The following is a 17,909-nucleotide window of genomic DNA, read 5'->3' as shown; positions in this document are numbered from 1 at the left end:
TCCCCTGTGTTGAGTAAATATTAAACATGTTTGCGCAAACATGGAAGAATAATTCAGCATTTAGAATTCAGCTATAGTGTCTGAAATGAAAAATAGGTTGAGTTAATGACAGATTAGACTTTGTAGAAGGGTAGTGAATTCGAAGACATAGCAGTAGAAGTTGCTCAAAAAAGCCATTTATGGAGAAAAAGTGAGATGTGGAACAACATCAAATTTCCTAGCATACTTGTAATTGGATTCCCTGAAGAAGGCAGGGGGAGTATTAAAAGTATTTTGAGAAATATTAGACAAGTATTTCCAATTTGATGTAAACTGTAAACCCACAGATCCAGTGAACCTAGTGAATCTCAAGTCCAAGAGACATGAAAACTATTACCAAGACACATCAAAGAAGCAGCTGGGGGTAGTGGTGGTGTGCATTTTTAAGGAACAAAAATACAGATACCAGGTCTTTTCATTCAAAATAATATGAGCCAGAAATCAGTATAACAGTATATTTAAACTATAGAAGGAAAAATGATGTCAGCTTAGAATTCTATATTTGGGAAAAATATCTTATAAAAATGGAGTGCCCATAAAAACTGTGAAATTCAGGTTAGATGTGTCAATTAAGATTACAACACCAATAACTATTTCACAAGACTGTGATAATAGAAGATGTTACCTTTGGTGAAATATGGTGAAAGATACTATTTCTTTTGAGTCTTCAACTAGCTGAGCATGTAGCTTGGTGGTAGAGTGCTTGCCCAGGAAGCATGAGGCTCTGAGTTTAATACCCAGCTCTGTCAAAAAAAAAAAAAAAAGGTGGGGGGTGTAATGTGGAATAAGACATTTTTAGATATTCAAAAGCTGAAAGAATTTATCCCCAACAGATAAGTACTTAAATAAATATTGAAGGTTGTAATTAAAAGAATGAAGAACACAGGAAATAGCTAGTTATATGAGTAAATACAAGAAACATTTTCCCTTACAATCTAAGCCCCTTTGAAAGATAATTGACCCTCCAAAGCAAAAGTAACAGCTTATAAGGTTTATAACATGTAGAAAAATATGGCAATAGTAAAATAGTTTGAGGGGAGACATAGAAGTGTAATATAGAAAACTTTTCATACTGTATCTGAAATACTAATAAAGCTGGGTTGTATTTGGTGTTATAGACTAAATTATGTCAACTCCACCCGCACCCTCATTGATATATGTTGAATTTCTAACCTTTAACCTCTAATGTAACTATATTGTTTGGAGTTGAGGCCTTTAAAGAGTTGATTAAAGTCTAATGAGGTCAAAATGTTGGGGCCCTAAGTCAATATGACTTCTAAAATGAAGGAGATACCAGGGATGCCAGTACATAGAGAAAAGGCCATGTGAGGATGCAGTGAGAAGGCAGCCATATAGAAAAGAAAGTGGCTTCAGAAGAAACTACCCCTGGTGGCACCTTGCTTTGAACTCCTAGCTTGTAAAACTGAGAAAATAGATTTCAGTTGTTTAGTGTCTGGTGTTTTGTTATGACAGCTCTAGCAGACTAAGACAGGTGGTGATAAATTAAAGTATGTACTTTAAAAATCTTAAGCAACCAGTACAATAATAGAACAAAGTTTTAGCTAATAAGTCAGGATAGGAGATAAATGAAATCATAGAAATAGTTCATCCCCCCAATCCACAGCAGCAACCAGGAATGAGAAAGAGGGGAAAATGGAGCAAAAAACATCAGATGGTACAAACCAATCAAAAAAAGCAAGATGGTAGATTTAAATCCAATCACCACTAATTGCATTAAGTGTACATTGTCTAAACACCATAATAACATTCAGGGATACTCAATTATATGAAGCTACCAGGAAACTTGCTTTAAACTAGATGACAAAAGTAGGTTTAGGGGTTGGGGCGGTGGCTCAGCATTAGTGCACATGTTTTATGAATGTTTTATGCATCTAACAACAGAGCTTTCAAAGCCCGGGTGTACTACATGGTGACATAGACAGTTCTAAGGTTTTCAACACTGTTCACTTAGTAATAGAAGAAAAAGACAAGCAATCAGTAAGGAGATAGGCAAATTGAACAACTCCAAAACACAACTTGTCCTGATTGGCACATATAGGACACTCTGCCCAGCAACTGCCAAATTCTATTCAAGTGTACATGGAACATTAACCAAGACAGACCAATTCATAAAAATGTCTCAATAAGTTTAAAGAATTTAAGTCCTAAAAATATGTTCTGTGACTACAATGTAATTAAATTAAAAATCAGTAACAGGCCTTGCATGGTGGCACACGCCTTTAATCCCAGCTGCTCGGGATGCTGAGAAAGGAAGACTGTGAGTTCAAAGCCAGCCTCAGCGAAAGTGAAGCACTAAGCAACTCAGTGAGACCCTGTCTCTAAATAGAATACAAAATAGGGCTGGGAATGTGGCTCAGTGGTTGAGTGCCCCTGAGTTCAATCCGTGGTACCAAAGAAGAAAAAAAGTAACTGAAAGCTCTTTGGAAACTTTTACATATTTCAAAAATGGATAAATGTACTTTTATTTAGGAGTCAGGTGTATAAGTATTTTGAACTGAATGAAAATGAAAACATCACAATTTATGGGATGCCATGAAATCAGGCATTATAGGGAAGTGTATAGTACCAAATTTTTTCATTAGAAAAGAGGAAAAATTCCCAAATCAATGATACACCTTTAGCCTTAGTAACTAGACAAAACAGCCAATTGAACCATGAGAAAATAAAGATTAGAGAATAAACCAATAGAATAGAAAACAAAAATAGAAAAAATATAATGAAACCAAAAGCTGATTCTTTGAGGAGTTTCATAAAATTGATAAACATCTAGGCACATAGATTAGGAAAAAATGAGAGAGAGAAGTTACCAATATTGGGAATAAAATAGGTGACATCATTAGCTTTTGCAGATATTGTAGGATTACTAAAGGAACATTATGAACTACTTTATGACAGTAAATTTGACATGATGAGATGGAAAAAAATCTTCAAAAGACACATACTACTTTTAATATATTATTAACTTCATTCGCTCTGTAAACATTAAAACCTTATCACAAGAAGGCCCAGATAGCTTCAATGGTGAATACCCCACATTTAGGAAAAAGCAGTGCAAATTTGACACAAACTTTCAAAAAAGAAAAGGAGAGAATATAACCCAACTATGAGGTTAGCATTAATGTGATATGAAAAATAAAGACATTCCATTAATAGAAAGCTACAAATAACACTTACACATAATTGAAGAAATTCTTAACATAATTTTAGGAAATCAAATGTGAAGGTATAACATACCACAAAGTGGAACTTGTCTGTAATGAGTTGGTTCAGTATTTTAAAAAGCAGTTGATAAAATTATATTAGCCAATCAAAATCAATATGATCATTGTCTCAGTAGATAGAAAGCATTTAACATAATCTAGTTATTCATTCCTGATGAAAATTCTCAGCAAACTAGGAATATAAAGGAACATTCCTAATCTGATGAGTGCATCTATTTAAAAAAAAAAATACTACATCTAATATCATATTCATTGCTGGAAAATTAAATGTTTCCTCCAAAAGATCAGAAGACAGACAAGGATGTCTGCTTACACCACTGCAATTTAAGCTGTTTCTCATCACCAGTGCCTGAATAAATAAATAAGAACAAATAAATTGTTCTGTGAATCTGTATTCTTGATTACTAAGCAAATAAATGAAACGTTGATAGATGCAATGACATGGGTGAATCTTGATGCTGAATGAAAGAAGTCAGTCAAAAACACCACATGCATATGTATGTATAATTTGTTTATTTAAAATTCTAGAAAATTTATATAATAATAGAAAGCTGATCTGTGGTTGTCTGCAGAAAGGAAGCTAGAAAGATGGGGGTTGTGGTGGAAAAGGGGATTTAATAATAAATGTTTTTTGGGATGGGGTTTATTTTTTTGAGATGGGGTCTCAGTAAGTTGCTGAGACCGACTTCAAACTTTTTAAATCATCCTGCCTCAGCCTTCTGGAAGAAGGGATTTTTAAAAAGCCTATGAAGACTTAGCATAATGGATATGTTCATTAAATTGATTTGGAAGCTTTTTTTTTTTTATTGTGCAGCTCATTTCAAGAGTTAACAGTTTGCATTTAAAGAAGTTTATTGTTAAATCTTTTTTTTCCAAGAATTTAACCTTTATTTATTTTTAATTGAACCCAGTGCCTCACCTGTGCTGTGCAAGCACTCTACCACTGAGCCACAACCCCAGCCCCAGCTCCTAGTTAAATCTTTTTTTTTTTTTTTTTAAAGAATTTTTAAATATTTATTTATTTATTTTAGTTTTTGGCGGACACAACATCTTTGTCTGTATGTGGTGCTGAGGATCGAACCCGGGCCGCACGCATGCCAGGCAAGCGCTACCACTTGAGCCACATCCCCAGTCCCTAGTTAAATCTTAATAAGCTGTTAAGAAAAAGTTACCAGACCTAGGCATGGCAGTGCATGCCTGGTCCCAGCGACTAGAGACTGAGGAAGGAGGATTGCAAGTTCAAAGCCAGCCTTCCGCTTAGCAACACCCTGTCCCAAAGTTTAAAAAAAAATTAAAAGAGCTAGGGATATGGATTAGTGGTTAAACGCCCTAGATTCATTCTCCACTACCAGAAAAAAAGAAAAAGTCACCAGGTCATGTTTTATTCAGAATAGAAAGTTTAATGATATCTATTTATGAAGCCATTAAGGTAGGTAAAGCAAGTCAAGCTTATTATAAGGAGCCATACCATGGAAAGTATTTAATAGTTTTATGAGTTGTGTGATAAAAAAAAAAACAGTGTTTCAGAATATTAATAGTTTCTTAGTCATTTATCCCATTGCTGTGAGAATACATTTTCTCTAGACCCTTTTGTTGGTTGACATTTTAAATTGAAATGTTACATAATATCCTGTCTTCTACTTTTGTTCAATATAAACCTCTTCTTCTTTCTACCTAATGAAAAAAAATTTAATGGCTACAGTTTTTAATCTTATTGCACAGTCGCTTAATTTTTGGGTATCTTACTGTAGTCTTCTCTCTCTAGTGAAGTGTATCAGAATATTACATACTGAATTTTACTTTAAAAATACCAGTTTATCTGGAGTAGTAGAAAACCATAAAATTGTATTAAACATGAATTAAAACTTCATCGGAAAGTTACTGCATTTGTAAAAAGCCTTTGTTGATCATTTGTATATAGGTAATTATTAGTAGGGTTGAATGGGCTATCTGGATTGAAATGTCTCATTTAAGATATAATATTAATACAACAACATGTCATTTTTGTAAGCCAAAGTCAAGGACTCTCGATTTAGTATATTTGTGTCCAAAGGTTTCAGGTAGAGATTATATCCAAATGTTGGTGTCAGTTTGGAGACTTCTGGAAGCTCTTGGTGTAGTGTGTCTTTTTTTTTTTTTTTTTTTTTGTTGTTGTTGTTGTTTTTTTCCCACCCCAAAAATTACAGGGTAAATTTAGGTGTATGGAAACTTAAAACTATATTTAAGTTTTATGTTTAGAAAAACATTTAGAACTGCTTTACGATATGAATACAAATTAGACTTTAAAATTGTGAATAGAAATTAGTACTTACATGTAAATTTTACTAAAAAATTAAAAATCAATATTATATAGAAAAATCTAGGTAATTAGGAAGGGGTTTTAAATATACTTTGTGGCACTGAGGATTCCACCTAGGTCTTTCCGCATGCTGGTCCAGCACTCTACCTCTAAACTACATCCCCAACCCAGGAAGGGATTATTTTAATCATAGGGCAGAACTATTAAAAACTTCTATTTATTTATTTCATGTATGTGGTAGTGTTGTCGAAGTAAGACAAATAATTTGCATAACTCAAGTTCTTGAGTCTTCCTAGGTAGAACCTTTACCTTCTAAACCTATCAGAAATAGTTTATTTTCTGAAAACTATTTTAATGTGATTGGTGTTATTTACCAGTTTTCACTTATATTCCCCCAAAATAACATGTTAAAGATATATGCCTATGCTATTATGCTAATAGATTGTTTTTATAGAATCTTATTTACATTTTAAGTCAGTAACATTATAAAGAAGTTTTTAAGAATGCATATTTTTATTGTTATTTTGAAGAATTTTTTCATGAAAATGTATCCTAGGTTAGATCTTAGTTTTCCATTATTTCTTTATTTTTGATAGTTCACTAATCTATGGTTAATTTATATTATGTTAGTAATAGCTCTGCTCTTTTATTCCTAGATTTTGTTGAACCACCTAAATTCTATGTAATTTTTTCCTCCTGTAGCTTAAGTCCTTGTATCTTTTCTCCAATCTTAAGTGCTCACAGCAGAACAAAACAAACTCCCAACCACCCACTCAAGGGATAGTAAATAGGAAAGGAGGAAAGAGTTTAGATCCTTCTTTTGACTTCTTAATTTCAATTCACTGTTGGGTTAGTTTTTGGCATCTGTTGTTATTTAATCCCTATAAATTGCAATTTAGTGTGTAAATTTTAATAATGTCTACTCTAATAAATTTAGAAGCCCTTTAAAGTTTGTTATATTGACAGTTACAGACTTTTCCTTCCTTTTTCTCCTTTTTTGGGTTTCTTAAAAATAGGCTTTCAGCTGAGTGCAGTGGCACACCCTTGTAATCCCAGTGGGTCCGGAGGCTGAGGCAGGAGGATCGTGAGTTCAATACCAGACTCAGCAATTTAGCAAGGCCCTAAGCAACTCAGTGAGACCCTGTCTCTAAATAAAAGTACAAAAAAAGGGCCGAGGATATGGCTCAGTGGTTAAGCGCTGCCAAGTTTAATCCCTGGTACCAAAAAAAAAAAAAAAAAAAAAAAGGAAGAAAAGAAAAGCCTTTCAAAATAATTTAAAACATATGTAAGGTGGAAAACTCAGTTTTGAAATTAGTCTAGTTACTGAAATCATAGGGTTTGTGTGAAAAGCTAATGCTTATTTCTCAGGAAAATAATAAAAATGTTCATGTGTGTATCTGATTTCTCTTGTGTAGCTTTGTTATCTCTCTAGTAATCCTGAAGTCCTCATCTTTTTTTTGCACTCTGTTGCTAGGGTGATCTGATGGCTTTTTAAAAATCTTGACCTTGATTTCTAAGAAGTTGGGGTTAACTAATACTCAAGAGCTCTGACTTATTTGTCTCATGTTAGAAGCCATTTGTTCCCTTATAATTAGAAAGTACTATATAAGTAAAATGCAGTGGCTTGTTTTCTATTCATTTAAAGAACATGCCACTATATTTTTGAAAACTTGAGATTTTGAAGGATTGTTAAAACTATATTTATGTGATTTTAAAAAAGATATTTTCCCCCTTTGCAAAATATGTTTGGCTTGGACCTGATTATTATTTTTTACAATTTTGTGTCCTAGATAATGGATTCAAAAAGATTCAACTCTGTATCTCTAGTATATTTCATTTAAGCCTGGATTTAGCATTTTTTCTGTATTTTATTACTGTGTGTTTAATTTTAGATGGCTTATATATGCTAATATTTGTTTTAGAGTTTATAAATTAGGTTACCCTGTTGACTTGTTACCCTCTAAATTAGTATTTTGGACTCTTTACAATTTTTTTTAGTTGTAGATGAACACAGCACATCTATCTATCTATCTGTCTGTCTATCTATTTAATGTGGTGCTGATAATTGAATTCAGTGCCTCACACATGGTAGGCGAGCCCTCTACCACTGAGACACAACCCCATATTTTGAACTCTCCGTAGTTTAAAATGTCTTTCATATCAAATAAGGAAGCTGTTCTTGGGTTGTATAGTAGTTCATCTTTTCATTGTCTGCCTCCTGTGGAAATTCACCATGGACAAAAACAGAGTTTATATGAATTTGATATTAGATCTCTTAATGTTCTAGTAGCTCTTAGAGCCGGAGGTGCTATCCTCCTTGAATATATCAGAAGTTGTATCATAGTACCACTACAAAAATTTTTTCCATGTAATCTCATGTAAAATATTTCTGATGTCTGTCATATGATGGTACTACACAGATATTGGGGCTTGTATTTATATTTACATGTATTTTTCTTGGGTCATGATTCCTCCCACGTGCCCCCCGCCCTTTGCTCTGTTACTTAAATACATGGCATAATATTGGGGAAATGTTTGTGCTTACAAAAAGGGAAGTGATTAATTTTGGAAGCAAGGTAATTTTGACCTTTATCCTGGTAGAAGTGGTTTAAAGATACTAAATTTGAAACTTGTTGCTCAGTTTTGAGGTAGTCTCAGTTTCCCAGTTCTCTAAAATGTGTTAAAATAGTTAAGTAATGATGCAAGCTTGACAGTAAAGGCAGATTTTACATGTTACTGAGATTGAAATTCTGTAAAAGAAAGATTGACCTCCTCAAATTTGATGGTCAAATTTCCTTTAGAATTGTAATCAATCTACACCAAAGTGTGGAAACTAAAACACGTGTAAATCCTTTCAATAAAATATTTTATTCAGTAAAGAAAACATTGTGGAGTAATGCCTAGTACATTCAATGTCTTTTTTGGGCCAAAAGTGTGTTAACTTAATATATTTGATTTTTAAATAGACACCAAATCCTACTGCAAGCGAGTTTATTCCTAAAGGAGGATCAACCTCCAGGCTGAGTAACGTGTCCCAGTCAAATATGTCTGCCTTCTCTCAAGTTTTCTCTCACCCTTCCATGGGAAGCCCTGCTTCTGCTGGATTAGCACCAGGTAAGTTGAGTAACTATTTCCAGTGAGTTCCAGATATCAAATCTGTAAGCACCATTTGTTATTAATTTATAAGAACTGAAAATTGAATTGAATGATTCACTTTTGAACATATTCTAAACTTTATGTTCTAGTTTTTTGGTACATAGACCACATATGTAGTTGAATTTTAAAGCAAAATTTAAATATGAATGAAATTACATATAAGAATTTTAAAAGCACAAAAATAAATTTATGGAAGGAAAATGATTGTTTAGGAAAAAAGCTCTGGACCTTGGTGTTTCCCTAGTGTTTTTAAAATTAATGATAATGCTATTTTACTCAAAATAGAGGGACTGCAATGTGTGTTTATGACTCAAAACTCCTCCTTTTATACTAAATGTCTTAAGAAAAAAATATTCTAAATACATCTTTGGATGCATTACATTTCAGATGTTTGATTATGAATGCTATAAAATTGGTTTAGTATTACAAATAGTAATAGGAAACAACTGTACTGCATTGCATCATGGATTTTTACATAAGGAAAACGACTTCTCAGTCATTTTCTTCCAAGTATGCCCATTATGGCAGAAGAATTTGAGCACTTGGACTCAAGAGTTCTGAGGCATAGTTCAGAGTGACCCTTTGAGAGACCTATGGCTCATTGAAGTTCTCTTTTAATTTCAAAATTCATGAAATTTTAAAATCTACTTTCTAACATTCATTTTAATGTAAAAATATTAAAAAATGTCTTCGATAATTAAAATCATTTATCCTCATTGCTGTGTGTCTTGATTTGGAAAATAAGGTAGGCAAAATTGTACTGAATTCATAGTGAGTGTTGGGCAAGTTGTTACCCTGTAAAATGTTTGAGCTGCACACACAAATTGTATTTCTAGAACCTGTTTTGGAAAATCGTCACTTGTTCTTAGATGTTTAATAAAACAAACAAAATGAAATAGACACACTAAAAAAACCCAAAAGATATATTTAAATCTTTGCTGGAACTAGTACTGCCTCCAGGGCTTAGTCCATGATACATAAATCTTGGTTTTGATAGTGATATCTAATTCAAGAGGAAGAATAAGAGAAGATTAAATCAACTCTAGGGAATAGAGCAACTGTTTTAGCATATAATGTAACTTAGAGCTTGTGTTACCCAGGGTAAATAACTACCTTATATTGTGAAGGATTTAACTAGTGCTTCCTTTTCCCCTCATTTTCTCTCTTGCTGTCCCCACTAGTGCCCACTCTCTTCTCCCTTGTTCCTTCATCATTTCTTCTACCATGGTGTTTTTCAGATTTCAGATAAATTTATAAACTATCCCTTCTTACCTAGAGAGCAGTGTCAGAATTGAATATCCCTGGTAGCCTAAAAGTTTTACTTGTAAGTAATGCACTTCTATGATATTTCTCCCATTGAGCTGTGTTCACATTAAAGAACATAATCTACATGTCAGCTATCCAGACTTTTGAATACTGTTAAAATTGAATAGTGTTAAAATTTACCATTTTATATATATATACATATATGTGTATATATATATATATATATATATATATATATATATATATGTTTTTAATGTACAATAATGGGATATATATGCCAATGAAAAATGTGGCTTTCTTAATAAGATGTTTTGTTGTCAGAAGTAAATACATTTGATCAGACTGTTTCAGGCTTGCCATTAAATTTTAAAAGCCTGTTTTCATTTGCTTCCTCCCCATCCCCGCCCCCAAGTGTTGGGAATCAAATTAGAGCCTCATGCACGCTGGATACATACTCTTATCACTGAACTACACGCTCAGCCCTCCTAAAAAGTTTTTAAATAATGAGGAGTTGGAAATATTAAAGGGAATTTTAGATTTTGAAAATAGTTTTAAAAATCCGTTAATACATGTATTTGTTTAAGCTTTTCAGTAATATTAACTTGTTCATGGGTAGGTGTTTCAGTGCCCATTGGGCATCACAATTTAAATGTAGGGTCAAATTAATAAATTTTAAAACTAAATTAGCCGAGAAACTATTTACTCTTCTGTATGTCTCGTAACATAATCATCTATTTGGTAGCAAAAGTAATCACTCTCTGGAACCATTGGAAATGGGTCAATATATCATACTAAACACACTCTTGAATTCTTCTATTATTTCAAAAGTGTTTATTCACATGACAATCAGCTAAGTTAAAATATTTTCCAAATGGTGAATGGTTTTGCATTTGTTATTTCTTCATATTTTTTTCTTTTGTTTAACACTTGTTGGAGATGATCAAAGAAAAAACTTAAGTGTGCCATCCAGCCAGAAAACCATTTTACATTTTCAATGTCTTCCATAACTTGTTACCTGCAGATATATTTTTTCAAGAGCAGGAAAGTTTCTTGACATTTCCATTTAAGGCTATAAGTTTACATTCCTTAGAGATGGTATAATTTGTCTTTGATATTTTTGGTCTACTATAGTAGTAACACTACATTAATAATTTTGTTATAATTTTTTATTTTGTTTTTAATTATCCCCAAACTATTGCCTTTAAAAGTATGTCAAATTATTGTTTTTCATAAAAAGTATGAAACATTGAATATTTTGGCAATTATGTGAATTAGAACAGTATAATTTTTTATATAAAGAAAAATATGTATCTAAATGTTTTTTGACCAAAGGTATAAAAATATTTGAACAAAGTTGAATTAGTCGCTAAGAATTTTCATTTCTGAAAATTACAAGGAACAAAAGCATGTCTTATGTAGTGTAGGCCCTGAGTAAATAAAATTTCTTGTTTAAAATTTGTTTGGTCACTTAAAACATACAAAGTTTTTTTTTTTTTTTTAAATAAAAATATTTCAATGCAAAAAATAAAACTTAATATGGAAATTATTTGAATCTATTCATAGCTAATTAGATTTAAAAGTAAGTGCTAAAGATATGTGATATGTTAAGTTTCTGTTGAATCTTATACAGGTATTTTATTCATTTTAATGTAAGAAATCAAGATCTGTGGACCTAGTTGTTTCATGTACATTTAACCTATGAATACTAACTACATTTATAAGTATTCTAGGTGATTTTTAAAAAACATTTAAGGCATGTTATTTACCTTGACCTTTATTGTCTTTGAGAGTCTGTACAGTTATATGTATATTCTTTTATTTGTAAATGTGCATTTTTCCCTGGTCATGGCATCTACTATCTTTCAGAGGTTCATAGCCTTCTAAGAGTTAGGAACAACAGGTTTAGCACATATAGCAAGATTAATATCCTGGCTGCGTTTTTAATAAGAATACTTTAAGTAACACATAGTCTAAAGATAAATTATACTAATACCTCTCGCATAGCAGAGCATTTTTAATAGATCATTAGAAATAAAATTATGCTATGATAAATATATGAAATAATAGTTTATGCTTTAATCTTCTCTGCCACAAAAACAATATGAAAACTAAATGCTCGCTATTCTTTTTTCATCAAACATTTTCCTAAGAGTACTTTAATTTGTTGATAGACTTGGTAAGCCATGACTTAGTATACTTCTAATTATAGCAGTATTAAATTGATAGTACCACAGTATGATTAAAAGTAAGAGAGGCAAGCAACACCATCAGCATAAATTTCTGGATCCATCATTGCTTGATCCATCATCTGCTTTCATTAACAGTCCTGACACAGGAATTGAACATTTTTTATTCTGTTTGATTATGAGCATTTAGGAGGGGCAGAGATGAGTCCTTAAATTTGAAAATGTTACCTTTGATGTATAAATTTTATAAAAGAGCTGAACTGACTTTAGCATTTTCAAATATTCATTCCTTCAAGATAAGGACAGTGCAGATTTTTGGACCATTCCTTATATAAATAAATTTCATGTGATTGATTTGGGGAGAATAATAATTATGCTATTAAACTTAGCATCATCATTATTTGTTTTCATTTATTGTCAGTTTCATTGTAGGTTTTGTTTTCCTCCTCCTTGTTTTTGCCATTCTAGGAATCAAACCCAGGGCCACATACATGCTAGGCAAGTGTTCTACCACAAAGCTACATCCCCATTCCTGTTTCTTTTGAGGGGGAAAAAAAACTCAAGGAAAATTTTATGTTCTTCATCCAATTTTTTTGAAGTATTAAACAGTTATTTAGTATGTAGTTTTGACAGTGATGGTGTCAAATTGTTGGGCAAAAATTGCTAATATTGTTATTTTTATTTTAATCTTGGGAAAGGTGTGGGAGAAAAAAGGGGAAGAAAAGAGGAAAAGGGGAAATGAATATTTACTCATTCTTACTCAGAAATACTAAAATATTTTATAAATGGAAATGTTAAAAATAGTCTATCGTATGATGTTGAAGGTTTTGGTAAGAAGATCTCTTTTAGTTTTTAAAGTTCTATACTAAATAAATGATAAAATTTTCTGATTTATTAACTGTTTGGCATTTCATATTATAAGATGAGGAAATGAGGTTAAGTTCATCAAATTTGCATTGTAGTTGGCTTAGGCAGTAATCTGCTATTGGTCATTAACCTAGGTGGAAACTTTGAGGTTTAGTAGTGGCAGTTTAAGGTCGAATTCCTGACAAATTATCATCTATTTTGTGATTAGTAACTTATAGTAATAAATAATTCATTAGCTCCAAAGGTTCTCCAGTTGGATTAAAACAGTTTTGTATTATACTGAGCTGAATTCTGTCTGTCTTCCATTCACTACTACTTGTTCTTCCTTTTTTTTGTTGTTGTTGAATGGAACTTTCTGCGATTGTAAGTTATTTTCTTCTTTAGACTAGTTCTGCATATGTGTTTGTAAATAAAACTAATCTAAGAATGAAAGAGAATATGGCAAACCTGAGGAAAATATTATTTAAACTAATAAGTCGCATAGGTAAAACATTGTGAACTGGGCAGATGATAAGGACTTGAACACTAGTGTGAATAAAATCAAATCTACAGATACGTCTACTAAACTGTATTAGTGATTTTTGAGATCCAGTTAATGAATATGCCATTGGGAAAGTAGAAAATTTCCAATAGGGTGTATCTATGGGTTTTGCAGTATATCTAAGCTAATATTTAAAATTTCATTGTGTATCTAAGGTTGTACATTAAGGCATTCAAAAATACCATAAGCTATCGCTCTTGATTATTTTGTGTTTATTAATTGATATTATTTTTGAAAATAAAAATTGTAGAAATATGTAGTTATTAAACATTACCATGTTGAATATGGAATAACTATTAACAGATTTTCTTGTGATTAGGTTTTGAGAGCCCACCATTAAATTGATTCTGTGGGGTAATTAAGTAATTCTGCTATAAATTTATTTTGATAATTCAGTCTGAACTGATTTCTCTGAATTGTTTTTGTAATTTTAATAGAAGTAGTTTAGCATTAAAATATGCTTGAAATGGTTTTGTATATTAATCTAGATTTCAAGGCATATTACAAATTCCTTAAGAAGAAAAAACCATGGCATTTCTCATTTGGAACAAATTTAGGTGTGAATGGTGCTTAATAAATGCTCACTCACTTAGTAAAAGTTTATTTTTGTCTTGGGAAATAATTTTTTTAATTGATGCATATTTCTTAAGTACAGGGAATTTTAATGACTGAGTAAACCTCTTTGAAAAACTTCTAAAAACTGCTAATCATTTAAAAGTAATTTTAATTATTATTTTAAAATTGCATGTTTCCACTTTTTTATAACTACTTTGTTTTTCAGGTATATTCAGCAGACTCACTCAAACCTTTCAAAGTTCTCTAGCTTGAGAATTCTTTTATACCTTAAAATATAAGTTTGAAAAATTAATTATTTTATCATTAAGATTAGGAGTCTCCAATGTTTTTGTTGTTATTTTGTTTTATTTTTGTTTTTTGATGAGGAGCTTCTCATTGCACTATAATATTGAGCTCATCCCTTAGGGGTTGCTCTGTTTATGCATGTGTATGGATACAGACTGTAATGTCCCAGGGAAGGTTGTTAATAGTAGAATTGTAGAAGTGTAACAAGGTTGGGAATGCCAGCTGTCTATATTCCTATCCCAGTTGGGAATTTCAGGAAACTGAGGCAAGACGTTTATGACGCAGAGGGGGATATGGCTGCTGGCAGCTGGCTTGGAGACCTGTCAGGTAAGGCTTAAACAGTTACCGGTAGATAAGATTCTGCTGGTTGGGGAATCCTTGGTTAAAGTGTCCTATTAGGTTTCAGAGTTCTTCCTGTTTAAATCACATTGTTGTGGCTGTCTTGTTCCATAATTAGTGGGTAGGGGCTGGATGGGAAGTGGGTAGGTGTTCCCTTTAACCATAGATTACAGATTCAGTGATCTACAACTGCAGCAAAGTCTTCCTGCGGCTCTGGGACTGCTTTCATTGGATTGTGACTGGATGGCCGTTAGAAAAAACGTGGTACCAGTTCTTCAGCTAAAGTGACTGTGGTTTCTATATACCACTTGGTGTTTCTGTTTTAGAGTCTTTATTTCTTCTGTAAGAAGATATTATTAAATGATTTTTTAAAAGTCTTTCAAATCTAAAATTCCATTGTTTAGTGACACATGGATCAGTAAACAGCTATGAAGATGGTGATGAGAAATAGAAAAAAGAAAGAGAGTGTGAGTTTGTATTAGACTTAAAAGGAATTTTAAATGGCAGATAGAAAATCCTGTGACGTCTACTTGTATTTCATAGGTGGAGATGTATAAGGGAATTATGTTTTAGCAATATAAAATTAGAGCCTGGAGTGAATCAGTTTGTTGTAGTGGTTCTGAATGAACAGAAAGAACATGTAAATGCCCAAGAATGTTTGTGATTCTTAGCTGAATGTGGAGAATTAAAAGTCGGCTCTTCTCACCTTCACAGTGTCCCCCGACCTCTACTTCAATCAGATAGCCGCAGGGATTATTTCTTCTCTAACTTTTAGCTCAACAATACCTATGGCATTTTAGGTACCCAGTGGACAGATAGTGTTGGTGAATAAATGCTCTATGCTGTGTTTTACATGTATAGTTAGGAGTGGCCCTCTAATTCTGTTAGAATATATAGCTGCTTCTACTACTTGAATTATTTCTTGAATTATTCTTAGCTCAACTTACTGTGTCTTTGAGATGTGTAGTTTTCCTAGAATAGGGAATGTGAGAAGGGAATTAGTAAAAGGAGAGTTATTTTTAAAGCCTCTGATGTATGTGGGCATGTAAATCATAAATAACCATGAGTGCTAGCAAAATCCCAGATGTGACAGTATTTATGGTGATATGTTTAGTTCTGGATTTTTCAGTCATGAATCTGTTAACATGTTGATGTGTTTGAAATAAAATGTTTTCTTATGATTTCCTAAGTGTTTTCTCTTAATTAGATGTTATTATGCAGATTTTAGAATGGTGTTTCTATAAAAAGTAATTTGCAGTAAATAGTCACTTGAAGGATGGGGTAATGGGTGATATACCTTTGAAAAAAAAACTGTATGGATCAAAAGGATATTGATATACTTTTAGTCACCAGTTGCTCTCTAAGCCATAGTTAACTGGGCCATAATCTTATTGCCCACTGTGAAGTATTGTTAGGTTAAACAGCCACAACAAATAGATCCTTAATGTAGAGGGTAAACATGTCAAAATTAATTTTTTGTTTTAATAACAGTTCAGGTCAGATATACAGATCAGCTAGGATGTCCTTTACATAGCTTATTAGGGACCCAGGTCAGGTGGCTTCTTAGCATCTTTCCAGTCAGAAGGGAAAAAGCAATGAGGAACGTGAATGGATTTTTGTTATTTTAAATAACTAGACTTCGTTTTTCAGTTGATCCTGGTTATTTCATGAATATGCATTTTGAGTTATTATCTCACTTATATCTTCTAAAAAATATATATATTTAATCTTTTTGTTGTTGTTTACTTATTTTTTTTTAAAGAGAGAGTGAGGAGAGAGAGAGAGAATTTTAATATTTATTTTTTTTTTTTTTAGTTTTCGGCAGACACAACATCTTTGTATGTGGTGCTGGGGATCGAACCCGGGCCGCACGCATGCAAGGCAAGCGTGCTACCGCTTGAGCCACATCCCCAGCCCCTGTTTACTTAGTTTTTATGTGGTGATGGGGATAAACCCAGGGCCTCATGCATAGTAGGACAAGTACTGTACCACCGAGCTATCTCCCTGGCCCTCATTTACATCTTTTGAATCTTTTTTTTTTTTTTTTTTTTTTTTTAAAGCTCATCATCACCTCCTGTGCCACTAAATTGCTGAGACTGGCCTCGAACTTTGTGGTCCTCCTACCTTAGCCTTCCAAGTGGCTGGGATTTTATATGTGGGCCCCACATCCAACTTATCCTGTCCCTACTTTAAGAACATCAACAGAGCAGCTACAGTAACCAGTTTATCTAGCTTCAAGGAACATGAATCTTTACAAGAGATATGATTTTTTTTTAAATATCAGAAGCTTTGGGTTTTAGTTTTTAGGACTTTTTATTTTTTACCAATTTTCCACTAGAAAAAAGTTGCCAAAATTTATAGTATTCTCTTGCTTTCCCCCCAAAATCATCTTTTTTTGATGACACATGCTCAACAATATGTGCCTTTGTAATTGTACTGAACCAAAATACAATTCATATTTTTTAGGTATCCAGATTTATAGAGCAGTTTGTTTTAATATTACTTATTTAAGTTCTTTATCCTTTTCATGGGCCTTCTTCTCCAAGGCATTAGATTGTAATTCCTCTTGCCTCTGAATCTTATAGTACCTGAAAGCATTGTGTATTGTGTGAATCGCCATACTCAGGAAAGTTTATTAGATCTACTTTTGAGTTCTTTATGGCTTTTTATTGATGACTCTGTTTACTCTTAGTGTTCTTTCCTCGAAGATAAGATTCTCAAATTTGAGAGTTCATCATAATTAACCGGAGGCTTGTTAAAACCCAGTGCTTGCTGAGTCCCATTCCCAGTTTCTGACTTAGAAGGCCTGGGTGAATTCCTTTAATGTGTTCCTAGCCGATGCTGTTTCTTGTCCTGGGACTTCATTTTAAGAACAAGTGCTCTGTTTAAGGCTTTATCCAGTTCTCCAGTCCTCCACTCCTTCCTAAAAACCCTTCTTCTCTTAGTCTGTTGAGGGCTAAGAGCACAAACACATCTTTTAATACTTTTATTTTTTTCTTTTAAAATAAGAGAAAGGTGGGATAGGGAGGATTGAAGGGAAAGGGAGAATACTGGGGAATGATATTATATCATTACATCAAGCCTAATTATATCATTACATCATGTGCATATAC

General features: G+C 32.6%; 1 protein-coding gene across 11 annotated transcripts in view; it reads left to right on the top strand.

Moving 5' to 3' along the window:
- Positions 1-17,909, top strand: part of Pan3 (poly(A) specific ribonuclease subunit PAN3) — a 134,385-nt gene that overhangs the window by 54,554 nt on the left and 61,922 nt on the right. For 10 of the 11 annotated variants that reach the window (XM_076872579.1, XM_076872578.1, XM_076872574.1 and 7 more), the window contains one exon: positions 8,547-8,694. In XM_076872579.1, the coding sequence (XP_076728694.1) occupies positions 8,547-8,694 (148 nt within the window). Of the gene's footprint in view, positions 1-8,546; positions 8,695-17,909 lie in introns of those variants that run through there. The other variant, XM_076872582.1, reaches the window with a different exon arrangement.

Source organism: Callospermophilus lateralis, chromosome 12 (genome assembly GCF_048772815.1).
Source record: "Callospermophilus lateralis isolate mCalLat2 chromosome 12, mCalLat2.hap1, whole genome shotgun sequence".
Classification (NCBI taxonomy): domain Eukaryota; kingdom Metazoa; phylum Chordata; class Mammalia; order Rodentia; family Sciuridae; genus Callospermophilus; species Callospermophilus lateralis.
This window is presented reverse-complemented; position numbering and strand designations above follow the sequence as displayed.